At 42.4% G+C, this 25,209-nt stretch overlaps 1 protein-coding gene across 1 annotated transcript in view; it reads right to left on the reverse strand.

Moving 5' to 3' along the window:
* Positions 1-25,209, reverse strand: part of POLE (DNA polymerase epsilon, catalytic subunit) — a 1,031,469-nt gene that overhangs the window by 175,451 nt on the left and 830,809 nt on the right. The window contains exon 38 of the mRNA XM_044069769.1: positions 18,290-18,605. Within this exon, the coding sequence (XP_043925704.1) occupies positions 18,290-18,605 (316 nt within the window). The remainder of the gene's footprint in view (positions 1-18,289; positions 18,606-25,209) is intronic.

Consider the following 25,209-nt stretch of genomic DNA (forward strand, 5'->3'; position numbering starts at 1 on the left):
ATCTAAATGGCAATGCTCAGATCTGCTCCGAGCTACAACAGAATGGCATTAAATATAATGATCCCAAGGATATTGCCAATATACTGGCAGATCGATTCTGTGCAAACCTCACCCTCTAAAGGGCCCATCTCAATAACGAAAGATTGCCAAATTCTGGTAATAACGGCCACACAGGTAAAAAACGCACTCTCCAAAGCTAAGAATACAGCATCCATGGGAGCAGATGACATCCCAGGCTGTGTACTACATGAACTACAAAATGAGCTGGCATCTCACCTAAGTGTCATGTTTAATCATAGCCTCACCTCAGGCTTCGTGCCCACTGAGTGGCGTACAAGCTACAGTTATCCCACTCCACAAGGGGGGATCCACCTTGGATCCCAGGAACTACTGCCCCCATCAGTCTGACGAGCCTGATCTGCAAGGCCATGGAACGTATTATCATGGAACTTATAAACAAAGACACTGGCAACCTTCAAACACTGGACCCCAAACAGTTTGGGTTCGTGAAGGGCTGATCTTGTCTCCTGAACCTGATTGACTTCTTCGAATCAGTCTCCAGAGACGTGGACAAGGGTAAGGTGGTACACACAGCCAATCTGGACCTCGCCAAGGCCTTCAACAGCATCCCCCACTCTAGAATCATAGATAGACGTACTAAGCTGGGCATTAATCCCTACGTCACTTGGGTTGTCAACTGGCTTACTGACAGAACCCGCACAGTAAAAGTAGCAGACTCCAAACCCAGCTCCAGGCAAGTGACAAGTGGAGTACCTCAGGGTTCAGTTCTGGGACTGCTCGTTTGGCATCTACTTCTCTGAAGTACAGGCCAACACTAAGGAATTCTGGCTAATAAAGTTCGCAGATGACTGCAAATTGGGAGCCATTATTGAATCCCCAAATGATGTGGATATTCTACAAAAGGGCCTTACAGAAACAGATGCTTGGTGCCAGACCCATGGGCTCAAGCTCAATGCCAAGAAATGCATAGTTATCCCCTTTGGGAAAAAACATGTACCCGTGAATTACCACATAGGTGGCAGTACACTAAACACCGAAAGTGTGATAAGAGACTTAGGGACACAGGTGGACAGTGTTCTCACCTTCGATAGCCACATTGCCACAACAGTCAGAAAATACTTTTATGTGGCACACCTCATCACTAAGAGCTTTTCATCCAGAAAAAAGGAGGTCACTGCCCCACTGTACTCATCCCTCAATAGACCCATTATAGAATACAACGCCCCGTTTGGTATGTACCACTCAAGACATCTGTAACAACTGGAAAGGCCGCAGAAATACCTCACTAAAAGAATCACAGGCCTAAAGCAGATGCCCTATGCTGACCGTCTAAAAAAACTCCACCCACACTCTGTTGCATATTGTCTACTCTGTTGGACATGCTACACTTAAAGAAATCCCAATCCCTCAAAAAGACACCCTCCAGGGATCTAAACCTTGTCATCACAATGAACAAAACATGCTGGAGGGATAGGTTCCTGACCCAGAGACTCCCCAGACTCTGGAATAGACTGTCCATACATGTCAAACAGAGCACCTCTTTGGCCCTCTTCAAAAGGAACCTTGATGATTGGATGGGAGATAGGAAATTCACCCCGGGGTCAAGTCAGTTGCCCTGCTAGACAAGGGTCCAGGGAAGTAAATACTGTGGGAAGAAATAGCCAGGGAATTGCTATGGCTAGGCTTGTATAGGCCCTAGGGCCGACAGCCTAGTACCAACTATGAATGGATTCAGTTTGAATAAAACCAAGATGGGCCAGAGGTCCTTGCTTTTCTCTGGTCCCAAAAAGAATCACGAATAGACCCCAGAGCCTTGCTGGTCTGGTGAAACTGAAACCTCTTGGATGACTTGTTCAAAGACATGCATCTGGAGCATTTCTCTCCAGGCCTTAATTGGCTTTGCTGCAAGTCAAACTTTCCTGGTTAACAAATGTTAAATAAATAAATAGTTTTGTGAGCAGGCTGCGAATCTCTACTGCTGCTTGCAGGCTCTGATGGGATGGAATGGTTGGAACATCCTTGTGACAAAAGTCTGGAACCTCTAAAAAGGGAACAGAGTAGCCACTGGATACGATTCTTAAAATCCATACATCCAAGGTGATGGCCTCCCAAGCTTCTGGGTGAAGAGCCAAGTGCCCTAACTACCTCCAGAGTAGGAGAGTCTGGCAACCCTTCAGAGTTTGCTGAAAGGGCCTGCCAGAAAAAGCCCCACAGAAACTCTGATAATGCAGACCACTCCCGCCCCACCGGTGGCCTCCATTATGATTCCCTGTGTTTAGGAGGGACTCTCTGAAGCACCATCCTGAGAAAACTGCAGTGACTTTCTGAAAAAAGGCATTCCCACAAATTCCTCAAAGGTTGGATAAGGGTTGGAGAAACGCATCCTATGGTGGACAGTGTCTGCAAAAAGGACCTCATCAGCTGCAAGTCAGAAGATTTAATGCTGTACACGGACTTCAGTGACCTGACAGATAAAGCCACTGACATGGGCTTGAAGGACTGTTTCAATGTAGACAAATCCATCTGCTTGATGTGAACTGGGGCAGGGAAGAAGATGACTCCCGCGACAGCTCTGGTGGTGTAGTTTCAAAAAAAGGGTAAGCTGTCCTACCTGAAGGATCCCCTTTAAACAGGAAGGGGTATGGAAGGCTTGGAGCCAGTGACGGTGCCTTACTGGTGGTTGGCACAGAGGGAGATCAGCTCAGAGGAATCATTGCAGATGTTGACGCCAGGGCAGGTACCTGAAAGTTGTGGGATCTTCAGGTCTAGTCAGCCTGAGGAAGTAGAACTGGGGAGGAAGCAAAGGAGGACCTTATGTGATTCCCTCTTGTAAGGTTTGGAGTCCAGCAAATGATGCTTCTTGGACTCAACCTGCACAGGGAAAGGCAGAAGAATCTAGTAGAGGGCTGGAGGGAAGAAGGCCATCAGGGACCAATTCAACCTGGTGCTCGTTGATGGTCTTGAATCCAAACCCATCACAAATGGAACATGCAGCAATGTTTCTTGGCAATAGACAGCGATCATGTGCACCCTGTGCTGGCAGCTTGTGCCACAGGCAATGCACTTCTTAAAACCTTTTTCCATAGCCCAACACTGAAAGGAGAAAAAAACACAAAAGCACACACCTACAAAAATACAACTATCCTACACTACTAAAACACTAAGACTACACACACTGAGAAAGACGCATACTACAGAAAAGATCCCAAAAGACAGGATACCTAGCTACAGGACAAAACACTTGAAATACAGAGACCTACCTATCAAACACAACACTACCTAGCCTAACACTTGAAAGGGGCAAGGGATAAAAAATACAGAATCAAACAAGCAATGCAATAAACGTTTTGAAAGGATATGCCTAAGTGAAGCCGGAGTAAGCTGCTGACAGGAATGACAGCAAACTAGACCTGGGAAGTAGTATGAGAAGAGGGGGACTATGGGTAAGGGAGGTGGAGCCTGTCAAGTTTGAAGTCTGAAGGAATTGGCAAGTGTCAGATCTGACAATCTACAGGTGGAGACCAGATGGAGCAGATAACATCGGATCAGAAGGTAAACAAACAGATGTGGAAAATGACATCACTTGCTTGTAAAATGTCTAATGCGAATGCTTGACCTGGGGATGCTTACATGCACACAAGCAACTTTTCTGCATCTAGGGAAAAACAGACTTCCTTTGCTTTCCTTAATTTTGTTGCTGAAAATTTCCTCAGGGCAAATCCTAATAAGGCCTTTCATGCTTCACATTTTAACTAGGAGTTTGACACTATGTACTATACAAGTTTGGCTTATACATCTTCAGTATTAAATTATCTGTGCCTGGCCTTCATAGCACTGTCAGATTGATTCTTCTAGAAACAGTGCATCTGGAACACAACCAATTCACAGTCAAATAAAACAAACACAAAAAATAAAGAGTTGTTTGTAATACATCTAACTAGACCATGGAACAATCTATTGATGTCAGTTAGGCAATGCACATCCTTGCTCTAGAAAATCAAATAATTTTATACGCAATGGTGGAGTCAGTAAAGCTTCTAGAAGACCACTGGATCACAAGCCTGTTTTTTAAACCTATCAATATATTACATATTTGACAATGAAAAACATTATTCATAACCTATGTTCTCTCTCATGTGTAGATAATCTCCAACCTCATCTTTTTTATCCAATTTCCTACCTACAAACCCTTCCTCAACTTACTTTGAGAAACTACAATCTCTACACTACAATAAGGAATTATATCAGATGATTGTATAATACAAATGTCAGCTATAACAGCACAGAATGTAATTTCTGGTGTACTGTATGTCTTGTATATTTTTTGTATAATTTCTTGTACAAGTTTTGCATAATCTCTATATGTGGAGCTTTTCTCCCCGGGGCCTCTGCTGAAACTGGGTCTTACCCCAGTCAGACTTTCCCAGTAAACAAACATAAAATAAAAATAAATAAATAAATTGTTCTATAGCTCAAAAACACATCTGACAGCAACAATGGTCACGTTCAGCGAATAATTCTATTCTGACACTTCCAGAGAACATGTCAGTATGTGAGCACACATACATTTCTTTGCTTGTTAAACATCATGTCATTCCAGTTCTAAGAGCACTGAGAAAATTCAAGGCATTGTGGTTAATAGTGGTATGATTTTTATACATACCTTTATTAGTGTTTTGTTATTTAAACATATACTCTATTTATAAAACACATCTGCTAAAGATTCTCTTAGAATAGAGGTTATTACAACTATATTGCAATTTTTCTAAACATGCTTCTCTGAATTTATCTAAAAGCACACAAGAATCACTGTAAGCAACGTACTTCTAAATGTTTAACTTTTCATGTAAATTCTTTTAAAAAATGGAATGAAAATGACTGATCACCACGTACAGACATGCAAATACTGAACTTTCTCCCTCTGATTGAATGCTTATATTTAATAAAACAAAAATATAGTCTGGCATGCAGAAAACAAACAGATGTGTAAAAATGCTTCAGAAATCATCATCTGACTGTTGGTCAGCGCATCACTACAAAAGAATATCAACTAGCAGGTCACCAATTTAGTGTCACAATTCTCAATACTTCCAGTCATGAATTTTGCATCTCTGCTGGAGGTCTTACTCACTCTGTGGCACAATCAACACTACACAAACAAAAAGATGCCCCATCATCCACAATTACTTCACCAGCTAAAAGCATAACAGACGTCAGCTCTACATTGCACAGGGATAAAGACCTGACCACAGACCAGAACACCTGGGCTTAGCTAGTAGCCTTGAGACTACAGGAACCAACATAAGTGTGTGCATCCAAAACTGGCTTACTCCTTCTCCTGATGAGGGATGTAATCTACCTGCTGCAGAGCTAGCAGTTCAGCACAGAGTGAGTGCACAGCATGTACTGTGGATGTGTACTAGGTCCTGCAAAGTCAGTGTCTGTAACCATCACAGGGCATGGACACATGCAAGTGCTAGGGAGACACTGCTGGTCTCCAAAGTGACAAAGTCACACACAGCGGCCACCAGGGAGGTATTAGGAATGAACAGAAAAATCCCCTCAACTCTGCATCATGGATGATTGTCCAGATGGAAGGTTGTCCAGTAGCTTTCCAAGCAAGATTAAATAAAAGTCCAGCCCTAAAACATTGATGGCTCTGGTCTGTGAGGGTAAAGCCAGACCCTCAAGCCAGTGGGCTGAAGACATATCTCACTTGAGGGAGTAGGACAAATTGAAAAAAAAAAAGAGTACAGTTGAGATCTTCCTCTGGCTGAGCTCTTGCTCCAGCTAGTGGCCATTCTTCACAGTCTGAGGAATAAGTATTCTCAATAACCATAGAAAAATGAATGATGGTCTGTAGACAGAGACAAAAAGCATACAGGGAGTGATATGCTCACTGGTACAGATAGTGACTGAATGAGATATTTGACTAACACAAGTCGGGGGGGGTGTCCTAAGGGCAGCTCTGTCTCACTGTGATGACAGCAGATCTGGATATCACCTTCATACTGAGTCACAGAACACAGCAGAGGATGGACACCTAACATTATTGCAACACACTTCCTGAAGGTAAGCCATAAAAAGAACACATCACAGCATACCAAAGTCATAACATGAACAGAAGAAATCTGTAACTCAGGAGTCAATGTAAGATCTGTTGTAGATTAATTCCTCACAGAACTCAAAAACAATGCCTCTCACAAACATCTCTGAACTGGACACCAAACACAAATGGGTTATGAACACATGCTATGATGGACTTTTTCAGAAAGAACCTAGAAGGTTAAAAAGAATCCAGAATAGTACAAAACGCTTTTGCTGTAGTCATTCACTTTCATTCTGAAAATTGTAGAAATTAGTTTTGATTGAAAATCTTAACAGTGAAACCTTTCCAGCAGCAAGTACTACATATCCTTAATCTCTCACTATTACTTTCATAACCACCTTCTCTTACTGCGTCATGTCTTAACCACATTAACTATTATTTTTTTTTCTTTCTTGTTTCACTCTTAACATCTACAAACCTGAGTACTTCAAAGGAGAAGTGATGTTAGGCTTAGGTCTTCTGGTACCTGTACAGTTCCCTGAACTGGAGCCCTCCTCTGCTCAAAGTTGAACAGTAAACCAAAGGAAAAAACTCTTCTGTCTGAAACAGCAGTAAGCTGCTTGCTACAGTTAAGCCACCCCACACCAACCACAAATGCAGTACCGTCATTTATTCCTGAAGCAGAGATCTCCTAGTGGCTTCATAAAGCAATGCACCATCAGAACATGCCAATCATGCCTCGTAACAGCCTGCACCCAGGGCAGCTGCTCCCTTCATTCCAAATAGTTACTGTGGTTTCATACTAATCAACCTGCAGACTTTGAAACTAGGAACAAAGACCCTTGAAAATAGGTATACCCTGCTAAAAATATGGACATCTAATTAGAACAAAACCCGAATACCAGATAGCACAGAACTCTTCCTGCTTCCAGTAGGAATGCGAGACACTCCTCAGAATCATATTTAAAAATGAGAGAGACTAACAAAACTGATGGAAAATATTTATCTTTGCTTACGGGGAAAGTTCGACTGGGTAATGCCCATTTTCAGAGGAGGCCCAGGGAGAAAAGCTTAATTTGCTTACACTGCATTATACTAAGCTCCAATTAAACACAGAGTAGTTATATTTCTACTTACATTTATACACAAACAGTAGTTACATTTATACATTCTAAGGTTTTACAGAGGTGGAAGTTACTAAAGAGAAAGCCCATGTGCAACTTAGTGCAACAATGTTTTATCATTTCAGTGAGGTTGACAATAAGGAGAGTATTGTATAGTGAACACAAAGTCTTAACCTTGTGAAGAACACGTGCAGGGCCAGGGCTGGTTAAGATGTTGTTTAAGGAGCTAAAACTATTGAGTTTGTTGGGGAGTTTTATTTGTGTGGAGATACTATTCCAACATTTTTTGATGTATTTGTAAGTAATAAAAATGTTAATAGAGCGGACAGTAGGGCATTAATAAGTTTTGTAGTGCATGGCATTTTTCTGGATGATGAATGAGTCTGTGTGCTGTAATTAGTTGTGAATGTTAGGTGGTTGTGTAATTCAAGCCAAGATAATGCAAAATCTGTAGACTTTAGTGAACTGTATTGCAAAATATTACGACACAAAAGTCATTTATTTCTTGCTTCAGAAAAAGGGAATGCAAGACATGTGCCCTCTTTCTTATTGTTGCCACTAGTATATAAGTCACATAATGTAGTCTTCTGTGTACTAGACAGCTTCAAAAATCATCTGTGATGGGGGAGATTCAGAAAATTGTGTGAAGGGGTACATTGTGCTTGAAAATATGGACATACATCCAAAATTAGGGACATCCTGTGCAGGGGTAATTCAAGCTTGAAAACAAGGACATTCTGCAAAAAATAAGGACAGTTAAGTAGTGCAAGGTTTTACACTGTAATACTATTTTACATTCTGTTCTCTTGTACTTTATGCTATTCATTGTATGCAACATTTACTCTATGAATCTATGTTGTATATTATTGTGTTTTTATTCTGTTTCATGTTGCATGCATTTGTAAAGTAATTTCTTCCTGCATTTTCCCATAAAATAAGCAATGTCCAGCAGGACTATCCTGGTCAACAAAATGCAAATGAAACAAACAAAATGTTAATTTTAAAGTTTGTTTTCTATTTACAAACATTCATTCTTGACTCATTATGCACTTGCATTTTATCATCTCTGAAATGGGGAATTTATTTTTATTCAGCATTTGCAGCATTGTGCATGTGGTGATCAAATCTATACTATATTGTACCCCGATACATTAAATATAAGGACATTCTGACAGACAGAGACACAGACAGATACACACACCGTGAGAGACTAATTCAGACACCAACAGACAACTTCTCACTTGTTTTTCACCTACCCAGCCCATTTCAGACACATCAGGCTCCTTCCTGGTACAACAACATTCTGCATGCGATCTCTTTCCAAAGACCATGACACAGCATTAACTAGGGAGTATGCAACCACAAACTGCCAACTAAAGATAATAAGCTATATGGCCTATGGTTTGACTGCAGTCTTGTTTAACATGAGTCACTGCAGAAAAAACAATTTCATAATCTGCTGTAGAAGAGGGAACTAGAAATATTTTAAACATCTTTAAGGACTATGGTGGATATTTTCTCAATCAGTAAAATAAAATGCATCTGACCAACAGTAAATTTGTACTGTTGATTTAATTTGCTGATCAACAACTTTTCAGCTGTGACAGGTCCATAGAGATATCGAGGGGAATGTAGCAAAAATCAATACAGTTGACTAGAACAGATAGCAAAAGATAAATCTACCTATATCAGTTACACAGTGTGAAAAAGGAACCATGACAGACTGGACTGTTGTGGACTTTTTTCGGTGTGCAAAATAAAGTAGTTCCCGAATCAGCAGCAAATGTCTGCTGCTGCAGATAAACAACAGTGATTTAATTCACAAATCTGTAATTTTACAAATATGACATCCACAAAAGGAATGACAGACAAAGCGATACAAAGCACAAACTGATTTGTCTAAGTAAGAAAAGTCATCTAATATCCATACAGAGAGTTAAAAAAGCAGCCACAATCTTTAGGGTGTGGATTCAACAAATATAATCCTTGGTGAAGGTTAGAGATTGTGCAGAGGTGCTTGGTGTATTCAAGGCAGGTCTTTCTGAAGGTTATGCCACTCATGAATGCAAGTGACACCCTACACAGAAGTCCACTGCAAGTCCCCACGCCAGTATCCACAGGACTGTGGAAGGAGAATGTCAGGACCAGAACAGAAAAAAACATTTGCCCCTTGTGGATAAGACAGCACTACTCCCAGCACTCTACTGCCTTCCCAACTGTTTGGCACGCACTTTGTCATTGTTCAAGTCAATATCCTTGAAGTGTGGTTACCCAGGTTTACTGATTACTACAAACTTAACACCATTATTGATTCATTCACTGGTACTACACTGCTCCAAAAATGGCTGGAATATGCAAATACCGGATTACGGAAAACAGTCCCAAACTTAAAGCAAAAAACTGCAGCATATATGTGTTCATCAAAAAAATGTCCCACCTCATTTAATCAGTAATATAAACAGATATGGCCACAAAAGACCTGGGTACTTCTGTGGGTAATTCTCTCCTTCAATCATGTTTCCACCATAATCAGGAAATCCTTCAAAATGGCCAAGTTCAATTCCAAGAGAAGACAAGATCCAAAGAAGCCCTCTAACCACTGTACTCTTCCCTCATTCAACCCATCATCGAATACAATGCTCCCTTTGGTATGCAAAAATGCAAGCATATTGCTCAACTGAAAAGACCCCAATGCTGTTTAACCAAAGGCTTTACTCCATTATACTTAGGTCACTTCGGAGCAGTCGGTAGGATATGATATCAAGCTTTTCAAGACATTTAAGAGACCCAGTCCTATTTGACCTCCACATTTCTTCACAAAACCAGTGAATCTACAAACACAAATACTAGGGACCTAAATTTATACCAACAAAAAAATTCACTAGAAGGATAGGTTCCAAACTCAATGTATTCCTAGCCTATAGAACAAGTTACCAGTAGAGGTCAACCAAAATACTACTTTGTCTAACTTTAATGCTAGTTTTGGTAACCTGATGGACAGAGACAAACTTACACCAGGATTATCATCTATGGCCCTGCTTGATTTAGGAGGTGGGCACTATGAAGTACTCAAAGGGTGGCAAGAACTTAAGTGTGCTTACTTAAGGGTGTATATGGCTAATTCTGTTATGGACCTGTTGCTTGAGTATTTATCTTGTAATGCTCCTATGACAAGGATGGGCCAAGAATCTCTATTACGCTCACATATTTCTGAACCGGTACCTCCTTGGAACCTCAGTCTGCTCTTGCAAGTTCTCACCAGACCTCCTTTTCAACCGGCAGCCAAAGTTTTCTTTAACACTCTTGTCTTGGTCAACTCTCTCTTTCTGGTAGCAGATACATCCACAAGCAGGCTGTCTGAGCTTCAAGCACTATAGTGCAGTTATGTACACTTACCATAAATGTAGATGTTCGAGTGTATTCACTGTTGCAGTCATTACATTTGGGTTATCTGCTTGCAGGTAGTCCTCAGTCGGCCTGATTAACAAAGTCTTGGGTCCTGCGTCAGTTGCTGTTCCTTCTTCCATGATGTCAGGACATCAGGGGTATAAAACATGCAGCAGACACCATTACATCAGTTTTTCTTGCCCCAGATGTCAGGTGCCCCCCAATGGGGAGCAATTAAATATAAAAGTATAATGATATACCTCCAACAAAAAAGCAAATACACTAAAAAGGCTTTTAAGTATAGTAAAGGAAAGTAGAGGTATAGCCAAAAGAAGTTAGGGGGCTGGAGGAAGGGTAACCAGGACTGCAACAGTGAATACACTCAAACATCTACATTTACGGTAAGTGTACACAACTGTACTATGTTCCTTGTGTTTCACTGTTGCAGTCATTACATTTGAGTAGATTCCCAAAGCTATGGTTGGGAGGAGGAATTTAGATAGCATTAGGACCAGCTATAAGGCCCTGCAAGACTGCAGTGACAAAGCCAGCTCTGGATTTAGAGAAAATTGGCAAATGATAATGCTTAGTGAAAGTATGTACAGAACTCCAGGTAGCAGCTTCTAGGATGTCCCTGGTAGGAACGCCTCTGAGAAAGGCTGTAGAGGCAGATGCAGCCCTGGTGGAGTGAGGTCTGATCCCCTGGGGGATAGGTTTTCCATGGTGCTTATAGCAGAAATGAATGCAATGGCCTATACATTTAGAAATGGTTTGCTTTGAAATAGCCTTCCCCTCTGCCCCTGCAGCAAATGCCACCAGCAGTTGTTCAGATTTCCTTTGAGGTTTAGTCCTGTCCAAGTAGAATCTAAGTTGTCTGTGCACATCTAAGGAATGCAGTATCCATTCCCCTTTGTTTTGTGGATTGGGAAAGAAGGTTGGCAAATGAATGGATTGATTAAGAGCCACACTGGATACCACCTTGGGCATGAAGGATGGATTGGTTCTGAGGGTCACCCTGTCCGCATGAAAGATGATGAAAGGCTCTACAGCCATAAGGGCGTGGAATTCAGATACCCTTCTAGCTGAAGTGATTGCTAAAAGGAAAGCTGTTTTCCAAGAATTAAATTTTAAGTCTGCAGTAGCAGCTTGCTCGAAAGGAGGCAGAGTGAGTTTCTCCAAAACAAAGTTAAGGTCCCAGGCTGGGGTTGGAGCTCTCCTGGGTGGCCTCAAAGCTTTGGCCCCTCTGAGGAACTGCTTGAGCAGTGGATGAGGGAAGAGGGGAGGGTCTGTGTTATAATGAGCTGAAATGGCTGAGGCTTGGATTTTAATGGAGGAAAAAAGACAGGCCCTTGTGAAGCATCTCAGTTAAGTACTGTAAAATCTGAGGTAAATTGGGTGTTGCTGTGCTTATCCCTTGAGACTGGTTCCAGGCACAGAATCTTTTCCATTTTTCAGCATAAGATTTTCCAGTACTAGGCCTCCTTGCCTCTAAAATATCCATCACAGTCTGACTGAGGGATGGTAAAGGAGAGATTATGTAATTAGCCAGGCTACAAGGTTCAGTGTTAGAAGCTGAGGGTGCAGAATCTGGTTCTCCTGCTGAGACAACAGGGAAGGAGTCTGAGGCAGGTGCCATGGGGATAACCATGACACTGTGCAGGAGTGGGTACCAGTGTTGGTGTGGCCAGTCTGGAGCAATCAAAATCATCCTTGGTTTGTCCTGTTTGATTTTTAGTAGTACTTTGGAGAGCAGGGGCAGAGGGGGGAAGGCATAGACTGAAGGACACAGCATCCACTTTCCAGGCTTGTTTGTGGGGATTCCTTGTGCAAAATTTGTCCAACTGGTAGTTCTGTGGAGAGGCAAACAGGTCTATATCTTGGCTCCCACACTTGCTTGTCAACATGTTGAAAATCCTTGGTTCCAGTTTCCACTTGTGTGGGTCCATGAGGTTTCTGCTTAGTCCATCTGCCAGTGTATTTAATTTTCCTGGCAGGAATTGAGCTCATAGGTGCACTTGGTAGCTCAAGGCTGTGTTCCACAATGCCATGGCTAGTCTGCAGAGGGGGTAAGAATGTGTACTCCCCCTGCTTGTTTATGTACCACATAACAGTGGTGTTGTCCGTCTTTACCATAAGTTGTCCTGGAAGAATGTAGTCCTTGAAGGCTGTCGGAGCATTCTGTATAGCTAACATTTCTTTCTGATTGTTATGCAGGTGCATTTGACTTGGGTTCCATTTGCCCTGAATGCACTTCCCTGCCAGGTGAGCCCCCCATGCATAGTCTGATGTGTCTGTTGTTAGGGTTTGGGCGGCAGGGGGTGGCATGAAAGTTAGTCCCTTGTTTTGGTGGCAGGCCTCTGCCCACCAAAGGAATTCGAGGCGTAGGTATGATAGGAATCATTGCTTCTAGATCCTGAGAATGTTGACACCATAGGCTTTTTAGATACCACTGTAGTTTCCTCATATGCAGTCTTGCATATGGAATTAGAAGAATGCAGGAGGCCATGAACCCCAAGGCTAGCAGTATTTGTCTTGCAGATAGCAGGGTTTTTCTGGCCACTTGTTTTGAAGTAGGTTGTCAAATTAATTTGTTTTTCTGGCGTGAGGTAAGCCATCTGGGAAGTTGTATTCAAGCTTGCTCCCAGGAATATAATTTGTTGACAGGGTACCAGGTGTGATTTCTTTTCGTTTATGGTGTACCCCAGACAAGTTAGAACCCTTTGTACAAAGGCCAGATGATTCAAAAGTATGTCCTGGCTTTCTGCCCGAATTAGACAATCATCCAGGTATGGATATATTTGAATATTTCTTTGCCTGCAAAATGCAATAACTGGAGCTAGGCACTTTGTGAATACTCTGGGCGCAGTAAATAAGCCAAAAGGCAGTGCAGAGAACTGATAGTCTGTGTAGCCTGCCTTGAAGTGTAGGTATCTTCTGCAAGATTCCCTGATTGGGACGTGCAAGTATGTTTCTTTTAAATCTAGTGTTGCCAACCAGGTATCTTTGCCTAGCATAGGAAGTAATTGGTGAAGAGTTAGTATCTTGAATTTTGGAATCTCCAAAAAGGTGTTTAGAGTAGACAGGTCAGGAATAGGACACCATGAATTGTCTTTTCTGGGTACCAGGAAAAGTCTCTAGTAGAAACCTTGTCCCTTTTCCTCTTTTCGTACCAGGTGAATAGCCCCCATTGCTTAAGAGAGAAAGTACTTGTTTTTGGGCCTCTGCTCACTGATTTGGGGGTAGGTCCAGACACCCGCTTGGTGTTGGTAACATGTGGAAGTGAAATCTGTATCCCTGGGACACTATTTAAAACCAATTTGTCCTGGGTAATGAGTTCCCAGTTCTTTGCATGAAGAGCAATCTTTCCTCCCAAAGGGGCAGTCAGTTGATAAGTGCTTGGAAATTTTAAAGGAAGCCATTGAGACAGTTTACCATTGGGGGAGTCTTATTACTCCCAGATTTGGAAGTGGAGGCCCCCCACTGCTTAGTCCTGTGTGTCCCCTGGGACTGAAACCTGGGGTTAAGACCTGGAAGGGGCTGGAAAGGACCAATTCTTAGAAGACCAGTGCCTACTAAATCTAGGAGGCTGAACTTGTAAGAAATCTTTAACAGTTTGCATAGATTTAGCTTTATCTTCCATCTTTTTAAGAACTTCCTCAGCCTTGTTGCCAAACAGGCGGTCCTGATTTAAGGGAGCGTCCAACAATTTAGCTTAAACATGATCAGGCAAATATTGCTCCTTTAGTCAAGCATGCCTTCTGAGCACAGACCCAGTAACAGCAGCCCTGAAAGAGGCCTCTAATGAATCAAAACCACATTGCAAAGTATGTTTTCCAACTTGTTCAGCAGAATGCATTAAATCTTGTAATTCTTTATTTTCCACACAGTCAGGAATCAGCATAATTTTCTGTTTAAGCAATCCAATAACATGTTGCTGATACTTTAATATATGAAGCAGTTTAAGGTCCTAATGGCAAAGATTGCAGAAGTGAAAACCTTCTTACCCCATCTATCCAGCACCCTGGAGTCTCTATCAGAAGGGTTAGGATTTTTAGCAGTAGAAGCCTTAATGCCCTTGGGCCCCTGTGAAATAATCTCTGAATCCGCAATAGGATTTTTAAAAAGGAACTTGTGTGACTCAGGGACCCTGTAGTATCTGACAGGTTTTCTGGGAGCAGGAGGCAAGGAATCAGGGGTGAAACTAGATTCTGAAAAAGCATCATCAACAATGTCTAGTACAGGAGGAATAGCTAAAGGTCTATGCTGGGGTAGGAGTAAGAAATCCCTAAGCCTCTTTTTTGAATCAGAAAACTCCTGGCTTTCCCAGTGGAAATGCTCCCTTAGATATGTAAGGTTTCCCCAAAAGAAAACTCCTCTGGAGGGGAAGCAGAGAGAATGGAGTCCTCTGCATCAGAATCCTCATAAGTAGATAAGGGCAAATCCAGATCATCAAAAGAGCAGAAAAAACAGAATCCTGGTCAGAAGATTCATAAACAACTTCAGTCCTAAGCCTCTTAAAAAGGGGGGTTGGCTACCCCTGATTAGAGTTATTAGATCTTCAGCCATTCTTATCATTTGTTTTTTAGGCATAGAGGCCTGAGCATGCGGCCTGGGCATCGTTTTTTTAGGCATGGTTCGAGATTTAGGCCTAAGTGAAGAAGGAGGCATCGGTTTAATATGCAAGTCCGTAGGCCTGAATACACCCTCAGAAGCCAGTGCCTGCACAGCGGCTCCGGACCCATCCATGGTACAGACATCCGCGGGTTCCATAGTTGAAGCATCTCGCGGCATACCGGACTCTGAATGGGTCTCAGTAGAGGCCTGTGAATAAGAAGTAGCAGGTATCAGGAGCTGCGAAAGCGCCTGAGAACCAGCGAACTGGCGACTGGCTTAGGAGAAGCGCAGTCGGCAGTTTTGGACCTTGGCGGCCTGTCTCTGTCTTTATCTTTGCGGTTTTTCAGAATCCCGGTAGTCGGATGGCTAACCGATGACATTTCTGGATAATTAAACAGAGAACCGAAATATTTAGAGGCGAAAATATACAGATGACAGATAGTGCTCTGATTAAATAAAGCACAAAACCGACAGAAAGGTATGTCGTGGTTAGGGCCTAGGTAAGGAATACAGTACGAATGAAAATCTTTATGAGGTATTTGCTTTCCAAAAGTAATGCAATTATTAACTTTTACTGACATTGGTAAGAAGCAAGAGAAAGTTTCCCCAATGGGATACTTAGCTTTAGTTGAAGACTTCGGTTCTGAAACTCGAAAACAAAAATTTCAGGAGTCGGCTGACCAGCACTTGCGAGCTGCTTCTGCTTCAGGCACCACACGGCAAGAGAGACTGATGTAATGGCGTTGGCTGCAACCTGATGTCATGGAAGAAGGGACAGCAACTGATGCAGGAACCAAGACTCTGTTAATCAGGCCGACTGAGGGCTACCTGCAAGCAGATAACCCAAATGTAATGACTGCAACAGTGAAACACGAAGAACATCCCATGGCTCCTCCTTATTTGGTTTTCCAGAAGGAGTGTGTTAACTTAAGGACCACCCCTTCCTTTCTGCCCAAGGTAGCCCATTCACTTTCCTGTTTTCTCCTCAAATTTCAATAACAAAGGAGAATACTTATTCCATTGCTTGGATGCTCATCAACAATTGAAATTCTATTTGGACAGAACCAAAAATTTCAGAAAATCAACCAGCTTTTATTTCCTTTTACAAAACATGACTTGGCAAGCCCGTTTCCAGAGTTCCTGTATCCAGATGGCTTTCCAATTGTATCACCTTTACATACTCCCTGAAAGGAATTTATTTGATTATTAAGCCTAGGTTGGTAGCTACTCCGTTGCCTTTTTCACTCGGGCTTTATTGATGACGTGTGTGACAGCTACCCAGCTACCTGATCTAACACTCATACCTGTGTGTCCCATTACAAACTGGATGTTCAAGTCTAGTGCTAGAGCCTCCTTTGGTTCCAAACTTGTGCAGAATCTTCTTTCCTAGCACCATCCCAGGGTTGTTATTGGCTGGGGACTATCTCACAGGTTGAGAAGGATGGGAAAGACAACATCTGCCATGAAAGTTATGTGCTTATCATAAGGATAGATCCATAATGTCTTCTTCCATCCTTCTCAACTATCCCTCCCCCTTCCATGCTGCCTCCAAATTGTCACTACTGATTGCAGCTCCTGGCTGGCTGTGCTGACTAGCCCTCTTGCTGCGTTTACCTATAACCCGTGTAAATTGTTTTTCCCTTTGTCCATGTTCTAGGGGGCAATGATGGGGCAAACTTAATCTGAGGAGAGTCAGAGAAAGGAGTTATGGGTATAGGAGGTTGAACTCTACAACTGAAGATTCTGAAGATACCAGCATTAAATCTGATAACCCACAAGTTGAGGATGACAGAAGACGACAACATGGCTATCGTTAAGTACATAACTTTCGTTTTTGTTAAAACTGTCTGAACATTAAGGTCTTCAGTGACTGTTATTCTGACTAGAATGTTACCTCGTGAAAATAACTACTCTGTTGTTATGAATAAAATACAGGTGCAAAATACAAGCCCAGCATCTTAGTTACTGAATCTCTGATAGTCAGTAGTTTGAATTGTGAGTCAATTGAATATGTTCACTCATTACAAGAAAAAGAAACATCTGTTCTTCTGTATACCTTGTTTGTGACCACTGTTAAGTTGTTCAGAGGGGAAAGTTCTTACGTGCTACAGTGCGTCATAAAACAAACATCCACGTTCAAAGCACTGACTATTAGATTGAACATTTCCATTATTTTTTCCAGAGATGCATGGAAATGTCCTTGAAGAACCATAACTGCGATATCTGATACAGAAAGATCAGACAGGGAAGTGTGTTGCCACTGGCTTGTCAGTCATTTCGCTTTTAACTGTTTCAGTTGGCATTCTTCCTGGTTCTGAGTGTCTGGCCTGTCTTTCCTACATAACCTGTCTTTGAACAGCTCCTGCATTTGATTAGATAAACAAAATTTTTTAGAAGTGCATATGAATGAAACATGTCCTTTGAAAAATTATGTAAGAAGCAGTACAACTCTGACATGTTTTGCACCTTGGATGTTTGCAGGCTTTTGTGCCATTCTGGACTATTTTCTGTTCTGGTCTGTGTGTGCTTCTGACAAGCAGATTCTTTACATTCGGTTGTTGTTTAAATGGCAGCAGTGGGAGTGCTTGCAAATGTTACTGAACACTGACTGCAGGTCTGTTGTGATTTTTTTTAATTTTTTTTTTAGTTCTGAATGATATGCTGTCATTAGTGGAACTCTGTCACAAGGTTCTCTCTTTTTAAACTGGAGCAGCTGTGCCCTTTGCAGATGTATTGCTCTGTCTACACCTCTCAAACTCCCTGACACAGTGACCTTGAGCAACCATGGCTTCTTTCAATTGTGTCAACTCTCTCTCTTTCTGTCTCACTAGAACAAATGGGATAGCGAAGTGCATGACTATAAATAATAGACTTTTGTGCGGCTGGGATGACTACTGTTTTTGTATAGACACATTTGTCTGTCAGTTTATTGTAGATACATCCGAGTGTCCCATTAATGTTATACCTGAAGTCAAGTACTCCAAGAAGAATTTAATAGATGGGTGGATTCTGCTGAGTCCTTTGGTGGAATTGTTTGACAGAGTCAATGCTGTGTGTCCAGATTAGACATAAAATGTTAATAGAATGGAAATACGGGAGTGGGCTGTGTGTGCAATGTTGCAGAAATTCGTCTTCTAGTTTTGCAATGAAGAAATCTGCATATTGTGGAGAAATTCTGGTATCCATTACAGTGTCCATAGCCTGAATGCAATAAATTCCATTAAAGTTAAAATTATGTACAGGAATAAATCCTATAAATTGCCCATCTCTATCTGGATTAATGTCATAATCGGTTTTCTCTTGTAAATATTTGAGGCAGGAAGCAATTCCATCCTTGTGTGGGATGCTTATGCGGAGTGGTGTAACATCCATTGTGGCCAAAACAAAGTTAGGTGGTAGGTCATGATAACCTGACAGAATGTGAAATAAATGGGTGGTCTCTTGAATATAGCTGTCCCTTTCATTGACTACTAATTTCATAATTTTCCCTGCACACCCAGAGATCCCTCCTGCCAGGGTTACTTTGCCTGATACAATTGGTCTTCCAGGGGTTCCTGACTTCGGGATGTTTGGTAGCATGTAGAAAACAACTGGTCTAGGCTGATTTGGAATGAGGCCAGTTAGTTTACCCTGGATGGAATCTAGTAAGGATTTAATAAGTTCCTTAGCTCTTTTATGTACTGTTTGGATATATTCTCAGTCAGCAAGTGTGATGAGAAAGCTGTCTGTTCACTTCAACAATATAGTTTATACTGTTCAGGATATCCATTGCAGACCCCTTTGTTTGCCTATTTTATGATAATGTGGTTGGATTCCAAAGATTTTATTACCACTGCCATTTTGTTTTCAGAAAGAAAGGCTGTAACAGTTCCAGCTGTGTACATTTTGGATCTGATGAGTCACAATTTATCAAAAACAGTCAATACAGCTATTCAGTTTTGCATTATGCCCACCTGAAAGAGTGAAGGTGTAAACTAATACCTATTACTAGAATTCACATTACCTGTATTCTCCTGCCATCGTCAAATAATTCACTAAGCCTCAGTCTGTGAAAATATTCATAAAGTTCCCCACAAAACTGCATTGTTGTCAAAGTGGTTTAATACGGCAAAATGTAAGACCTCTGGAAAGGGATGATGGTTCATTGGGAGTCAGTGTGTGGAAAGGTCAACAGAGAGCTACCCAGGTGTTATGGGTACTTATCCTGTAAGCCACCTCCTTACTGTTTGAAAAGATGGCATATTGAAGGGTGAGGAATTATTTCTTCTTTTTGGAATATTAAGCATTTCTTTATAGTCTGTTTTAATTCATGTTTATTTCATGCAGAACAACAGGATCTGACTCAGCAAAAATCCTTTCTTGTGAGAAAAGTGTGTTAATAGTATTGTTTCTGCTAGAAATCTTTCACAAATTGTACGAATCATATTCCTTCAATTTGTCAAAAGTTCATCTGAGATTTGTTCTGGATACAAAGAATTGTAGGAATTCTTCAAGGGATTCTTTACAGAGAAGACTTTATGAATTATCCTTTGCTTGCACCGAGATAAGAAGACTAGGTCACCATCAAGATGTTTTTCCTCCTCCTTGATGTTAAGAAATTGCCAAAGCACATGGCAAATTACAGTATCAGCCATGATGGTAGAAAAAATTGACCATTAACAAAAACATCAAGATACTGGAACACAGATGAGATCCAGTATATCTTTTTATTGGACTAAAACAGGTTTTGCAATTACACGAGATTTCAGGCTGGCAAGATCCTTTCATCAGGAGTTAAGTTACTGATGCTCTGTACAGTGTGCTTAAATGTTCATTTATGCCTACAAAGGGAAATACATGATTTATTTCAAATTGGCTGATAAAGATGTTTGAAAAAAGCCAGCATAGGAAAAAAAAAGTGCCGTCTGAATGCTTATCATAACTTCACACCTCAGAGAAGTGCAGTGTGTGTGTGTATGTGTCTACCTGAAACTCTAGTAGGCTAGGTCATACCGTGCTATAAAAATCAAAGTTCATGTTACATTAGAGTTTGCGTTTATTTAGCAGGGAAGCCTTACCAGGCTATACCTGATTCCACACATTTCAACCCCAAAATGAGGTCAGAAAGACTAAGGGTGGTGGAGTCTCTATCTTCATTAAGGACAGACAGACTGCCAGACTGGTTTACCAGCATGATGCACTGGAATTACTCCAGGTGCAACTGACAGTTGGCAAGATACCCATCCAAGTAATACCCAGCTATAGATCCCCCTCCATGAATCAGGACACCCACTCCTCCCAAGTGGGCCTACTTGACTCCATCAAGATACCCCCCAACACCCTGATCCTTGGTGACTTCAATTACCTCACCAGAGACTGGGTGAACTATTCCTGCACTAATGCACTCACCCAACGATTCCTTGACTTCATCAATTCTAATGCACTAGACCAGCTTGTCTCATCCCCCACAAGGGGAGATAACATTCTGGACTTGGTTCTCACCAACATGGGTGACTGGTGCACCACTCCCATAGTATGTTCTTCACTGGTGAGATCAAATCATCGGTCTGTCGCATTCGAAGATTCTATCCCACCCAACCCTCCCAAGCCATAACCAGGCGAAAAGCTTCTCAAAAGCTGACTACAACCTCTTAAGGGAAGGCATCAGTAGCTTCACACCATCACCCCCCTTCCAGGATGCAGACAACTATGCTGAACAGCATGCCAATGCAGTATACAAGCACCTGTACAACTGCATGGACTCAGCCATACTCAACAGAACTAAAACCTGCTCCTCAAGGAAACATAAACCTGTCTGGTGGACATCCTCTATCAACAGGCTTTACAACAAAAGGAAGAAACTGTTGTCCAAGGGTAAAAAGGAACAAATTCCAAATTGCAAAACCTCCCTCCTCAGCCTCAACAAGCAAATTAGATCACTAGTGAAAATATCCAAAGCCAATTATGAATTGAAACTAGCCTCCGAAACAAAGGGAAAAGAGAGTGAAGCTTGACATTGAGCAGATGACCGTCCTTCTGAGATAACAGATGAGGTAAGGTAAAGGGGCAGGCCATGGAGCCCCCCTACCAGACTCCTTAGTAGTGTGTACAGTGTTTGCGAGGCCAATCATCTGAGCTCAAAAAATGTCTTGTTGGCTCTGACTTTCAATAGCACCTACTAGACTGGACTTTATTTCGCTCACAGAATACCCCTAGGCATCTAGCACTGCTATAACATATTCCAGATGCTGTAGAAGAAGGTCTTTTTTTCTTGCCAGAATCAGGCAGTCCCACAAAGCCGTCTTCAGTTACATCAGGAACATCCATGGCAAAGCCCAGGTTTGTTCCAAATTAGTACTCAACGGTACCACTTACACTGATCCTGTTGACTTAGCCAACCTGCTAGCTGATAGGGGGGGGGGTGAAGTTTGCACTGAACCTATCCCCCCAAAGGCCCATTCGACATCCCCAATACTTGTCCCGTTCCTCACATCTCTGTAGAAAGTCCTATCCAAGGCAAAGAAAACAGCTTCAATGGGACCTGATAGTATCCCAGGCTATATTCGGCACCATCTCCAGCAAGAACTAGCTATACCATTGAGCACCCTATTCAACCACAGTCTAATCACAAGTTTCATTCCAGCAGAATGGAGAACTGCCATTGCCATCCCCTTGCACAAAGGTGGTGCCACTACTGACCCTGGAAACTATCACCCCATTAGCTTGACAAGTCTGATATGTAAAGCCATGGAGCATATTATTATGGATCTCATAAACAAGGACATAAGCAATCCACAAGCACTTGACCCCACTCAATTCAGATTCATCAGGGGCAGATCTTGCCTGTTGCACCTGGTTGACTTCTTTGAGACTGTCACCAAGGCCCTGGATGAGGAAGTGTCGGTACATACAGCTTACCTTGACTTGATTAAGGCCTTTGACACAATCCCCCACTTGGGCATCAAAAAGCTAACACAACTTGGAGTAAATCCCTATCTCGTCAGGTGGGTGGCCAACTGGCTCACTGATAGGACCCGCAAGGTCAAAATAGGTGTCACCACCTCAGACAGCAGACCTGTCACTAGTGGTGTTCCCCAGGGATCTGTCCTGGGACCCCTACTGTTTGGCATCTACTTCTCAGAGGTCCAGTCAAAGACAAACGGCCTGTGGCTGACCAAGTTTGTGGGTGACTAAGTTGGGTGCTGTCACTGACTCCCCAAATGATGTTAACATAGTCCAAGAGAGTCTCACAGGAACAAATGGCTGGTGCCAAAGTCATGGCCTTAAGTTAAACGCAAAAAAATGTATCATACTATTTGGCAAAAACATGGCCCCTGTTGATTATCACATCGACAGCAACCCACTAAGCACAGAACCTGTGGTGAGAGACCTGGGTACTCAGGCTGACAACAATCTCACATTCGACCATCATGTAGCAGTAGTGGTCAGAAATGCCTTTTACTTGATTCATCTCATATGTAAAGGGATTGCATCCAGAAAAGAGAGGTTATTACCTCTCTGTATTCCTCCCTCATTAGCTCTGTGAGTATGTACACCTGTACCAACTGGAAAGGCCAAAGAAATACCTCACAAAGAGAATCCATGGCCTCCAACACCTGTCCTATGCGGACAGATTCAAATCATTATCGCTCTACATGGTATCGTACAGATTGCTCAGAGATGATCTGTGTCTTGACTACAAGGCAATATCGGACCCTGCCCTACTAGAGATGCTCCATATCCGCAAATCTAACTCCATGCGCATTACCAGCTTGAAAGGCCTAACATGTGACATCAACAAAACCTGCTGGAGAGACAGGTTTGTGTTCCAGACGTTGCCCTGTCTCTGGAATAGACTTCCCATAAATGTCAGAGTACCTCGCTGACCCTCTTCAAGCACAACCTTGATGAGTGGATGGGAAACTACAAATTTGTCCAGGGGTTTCACCTTTGTTCCTCATTGACAGGGGTGACAGGTACTGACTGAGGTTTCTTTTTAAGGGGATAAACTTGCCTAGGCTTGCAAGGGCCCCGGGGCCATTAGCCTAGTAACCTCCTATGATCCTATGACATCTTTCTCCCACACAAACAGCCATTTTCATTACAGCATAATAAAAATTTGCCTCTCAGAAAAACCTTAGATTTAAGGGCCACCACAGTCATGTTATCCATGCAAATGTAAAAATTAGAAATGGATGCTAAATGAACTTGTGAAAAAGACCAACCTGGAAATCCAGGATTGCAGCCAAGGGTGCAGAAAAGGGATACTAAACCCTGGAAGAGGTCGAAATAGAAGAACCTCTTCCACTTACTGGTGTAAACCTTTCTAGTGGAAGGCTTCGGGGAAGAAGGAAGGATATGAATAACTCTCTCTGAGAGCTTGGAATTTCTGGCATCACTGGAATTGGAAGAACCAAGCAGTTAATTTGAGGGAGCAAAGATCTGGGTGAACCAGGCCCGAAGGGTGAGAAATCAGACCTAGAACACAGGGCAGGTCAAGTAGGCAAGGCCAAAAAAAGTGGAACCAAACATGTCTTGGCCTGAACAGGGCAATGGAGATCACACTTGTTCTGCAACGAGCTACTTTCTTAAAAAAATTGATCAGAGAAACTGAGGGATAGGCATGCAGTAGACCTGGGGGGCAAGAATGCAGAAGAGTGTTCCTTAGTGAATATTCCTCTGGAGGAATCAGGACAGAAAAAACTGCTGCATTGTGTGCTGGAAGGGAAAGCAAACAGGTCACAGCAGGAAGTGCCCCAGTGGCTGAAAATCCTCTCTACTGTCTCTGGCTTCCAAGAACTCTTGAGGCAGAAGAATGTGCTTGCTCAGACTGTCCACATAGATCTTAGATTTCCCAGGGATGTGTATTGCGATCAGAAACCACTGAGTGGACATCACTCATTACCAAATTCTGATAGCCTTTCAACACAGAGGATAGAATTGAGTTCCCCCCTTGCTTTGTTCACATACTACTATACATACCACTGACATATTGTTGGTCTGCAGAGTGATCACACCCTTGGGTGAATGTCCTCAAAGGCCTGCAGTGCTAGGAGGACCGCCCTTATCTCCAAGATGTTGATATGAAGATTGGCCTTGGACTGAGACCAGGTGCACTGGACAGTCTTCCCCTCAAAATGCCCACCCCCACCATAGAAGGGAAGCATTCATGGTCACTGTGGTCCGAGGATGGGGAAGAGCAAAAGATCAACCTCCCATGACAAAAGTAGATTCCAATCACAATCAAATGGGGTGGCAACAGATGTTAACCACAACTTAAAAATTCAGTGAATTAGTCAGATAGAACCAGTGAACTACCGGAGTTCACTGGAGTAGCCGCATGTAAAATCTTGCCAAATGGACTAGACAAATGCAGTCCAAGGAGGCACAGAACTAATGATGCAGGGGGATTGCGAGTCTGAAGAATCTGAGAAGCATGCAAATGAAGAGATTTTAGTCCTGTGGGTGGTAATCTGGCTGTCTGACTAGCTGTATCCAAACAGCAACAGATAAATTCCAGTACTTGAACTGGTTCCAGGTTGGACTTTTTCTAATTCACTGTTACACTCAGAGACACAAAGCTGGAGCAAAGAATTGCTGCCTTTGATCAGGGACACCTTCATGGAAGCAGTCAGTACACCAAGTCATCTAGGTAGGGGAAGACCTCGAACTCCTGCAACGTGAGTTAGTTTGCTACTACACCCATGCATTTGGTGAACCCCCAGGAAGCTGTGGAGAAACCAAAGGGGAATGCTAAAAACTGTAATGTCTGGCTCCCAGCCAAAGGTGCAGGAACCCCCAGGAATGCTTTGCTATATTTATATGATGGCAGGCATCCCTGAGACCTACAAAGCACATCCAGTCGTCCTTCCACAGAACAGGTAGAATGGAATACACTAAAACCACCCGACTTGGTCTTTTGACAAATCTGTTAAATTTTCTGAAATCTACAATGGGCATGAGGTCTTTGTTTTCTTTTGGTACTAAAAGGAATCTTGAATAGACTCCAGATCTTCAATGGTCTGGTGGGACTTC

This window comes from Protopterus annectens, chromosome 4.part0 (genome assembly GCF_019279795.1).
Source record: "Protopterus annectens isolate FY-2018-M chromosome 4.part0, PAN1.0, whole genome shotgun sequence".
Lineage (NCBI taxonomy): Eukaryota > Metazoa > Chordata > Ceratodontiformes > Protopteridae > Protopterus > Protopterus annectens.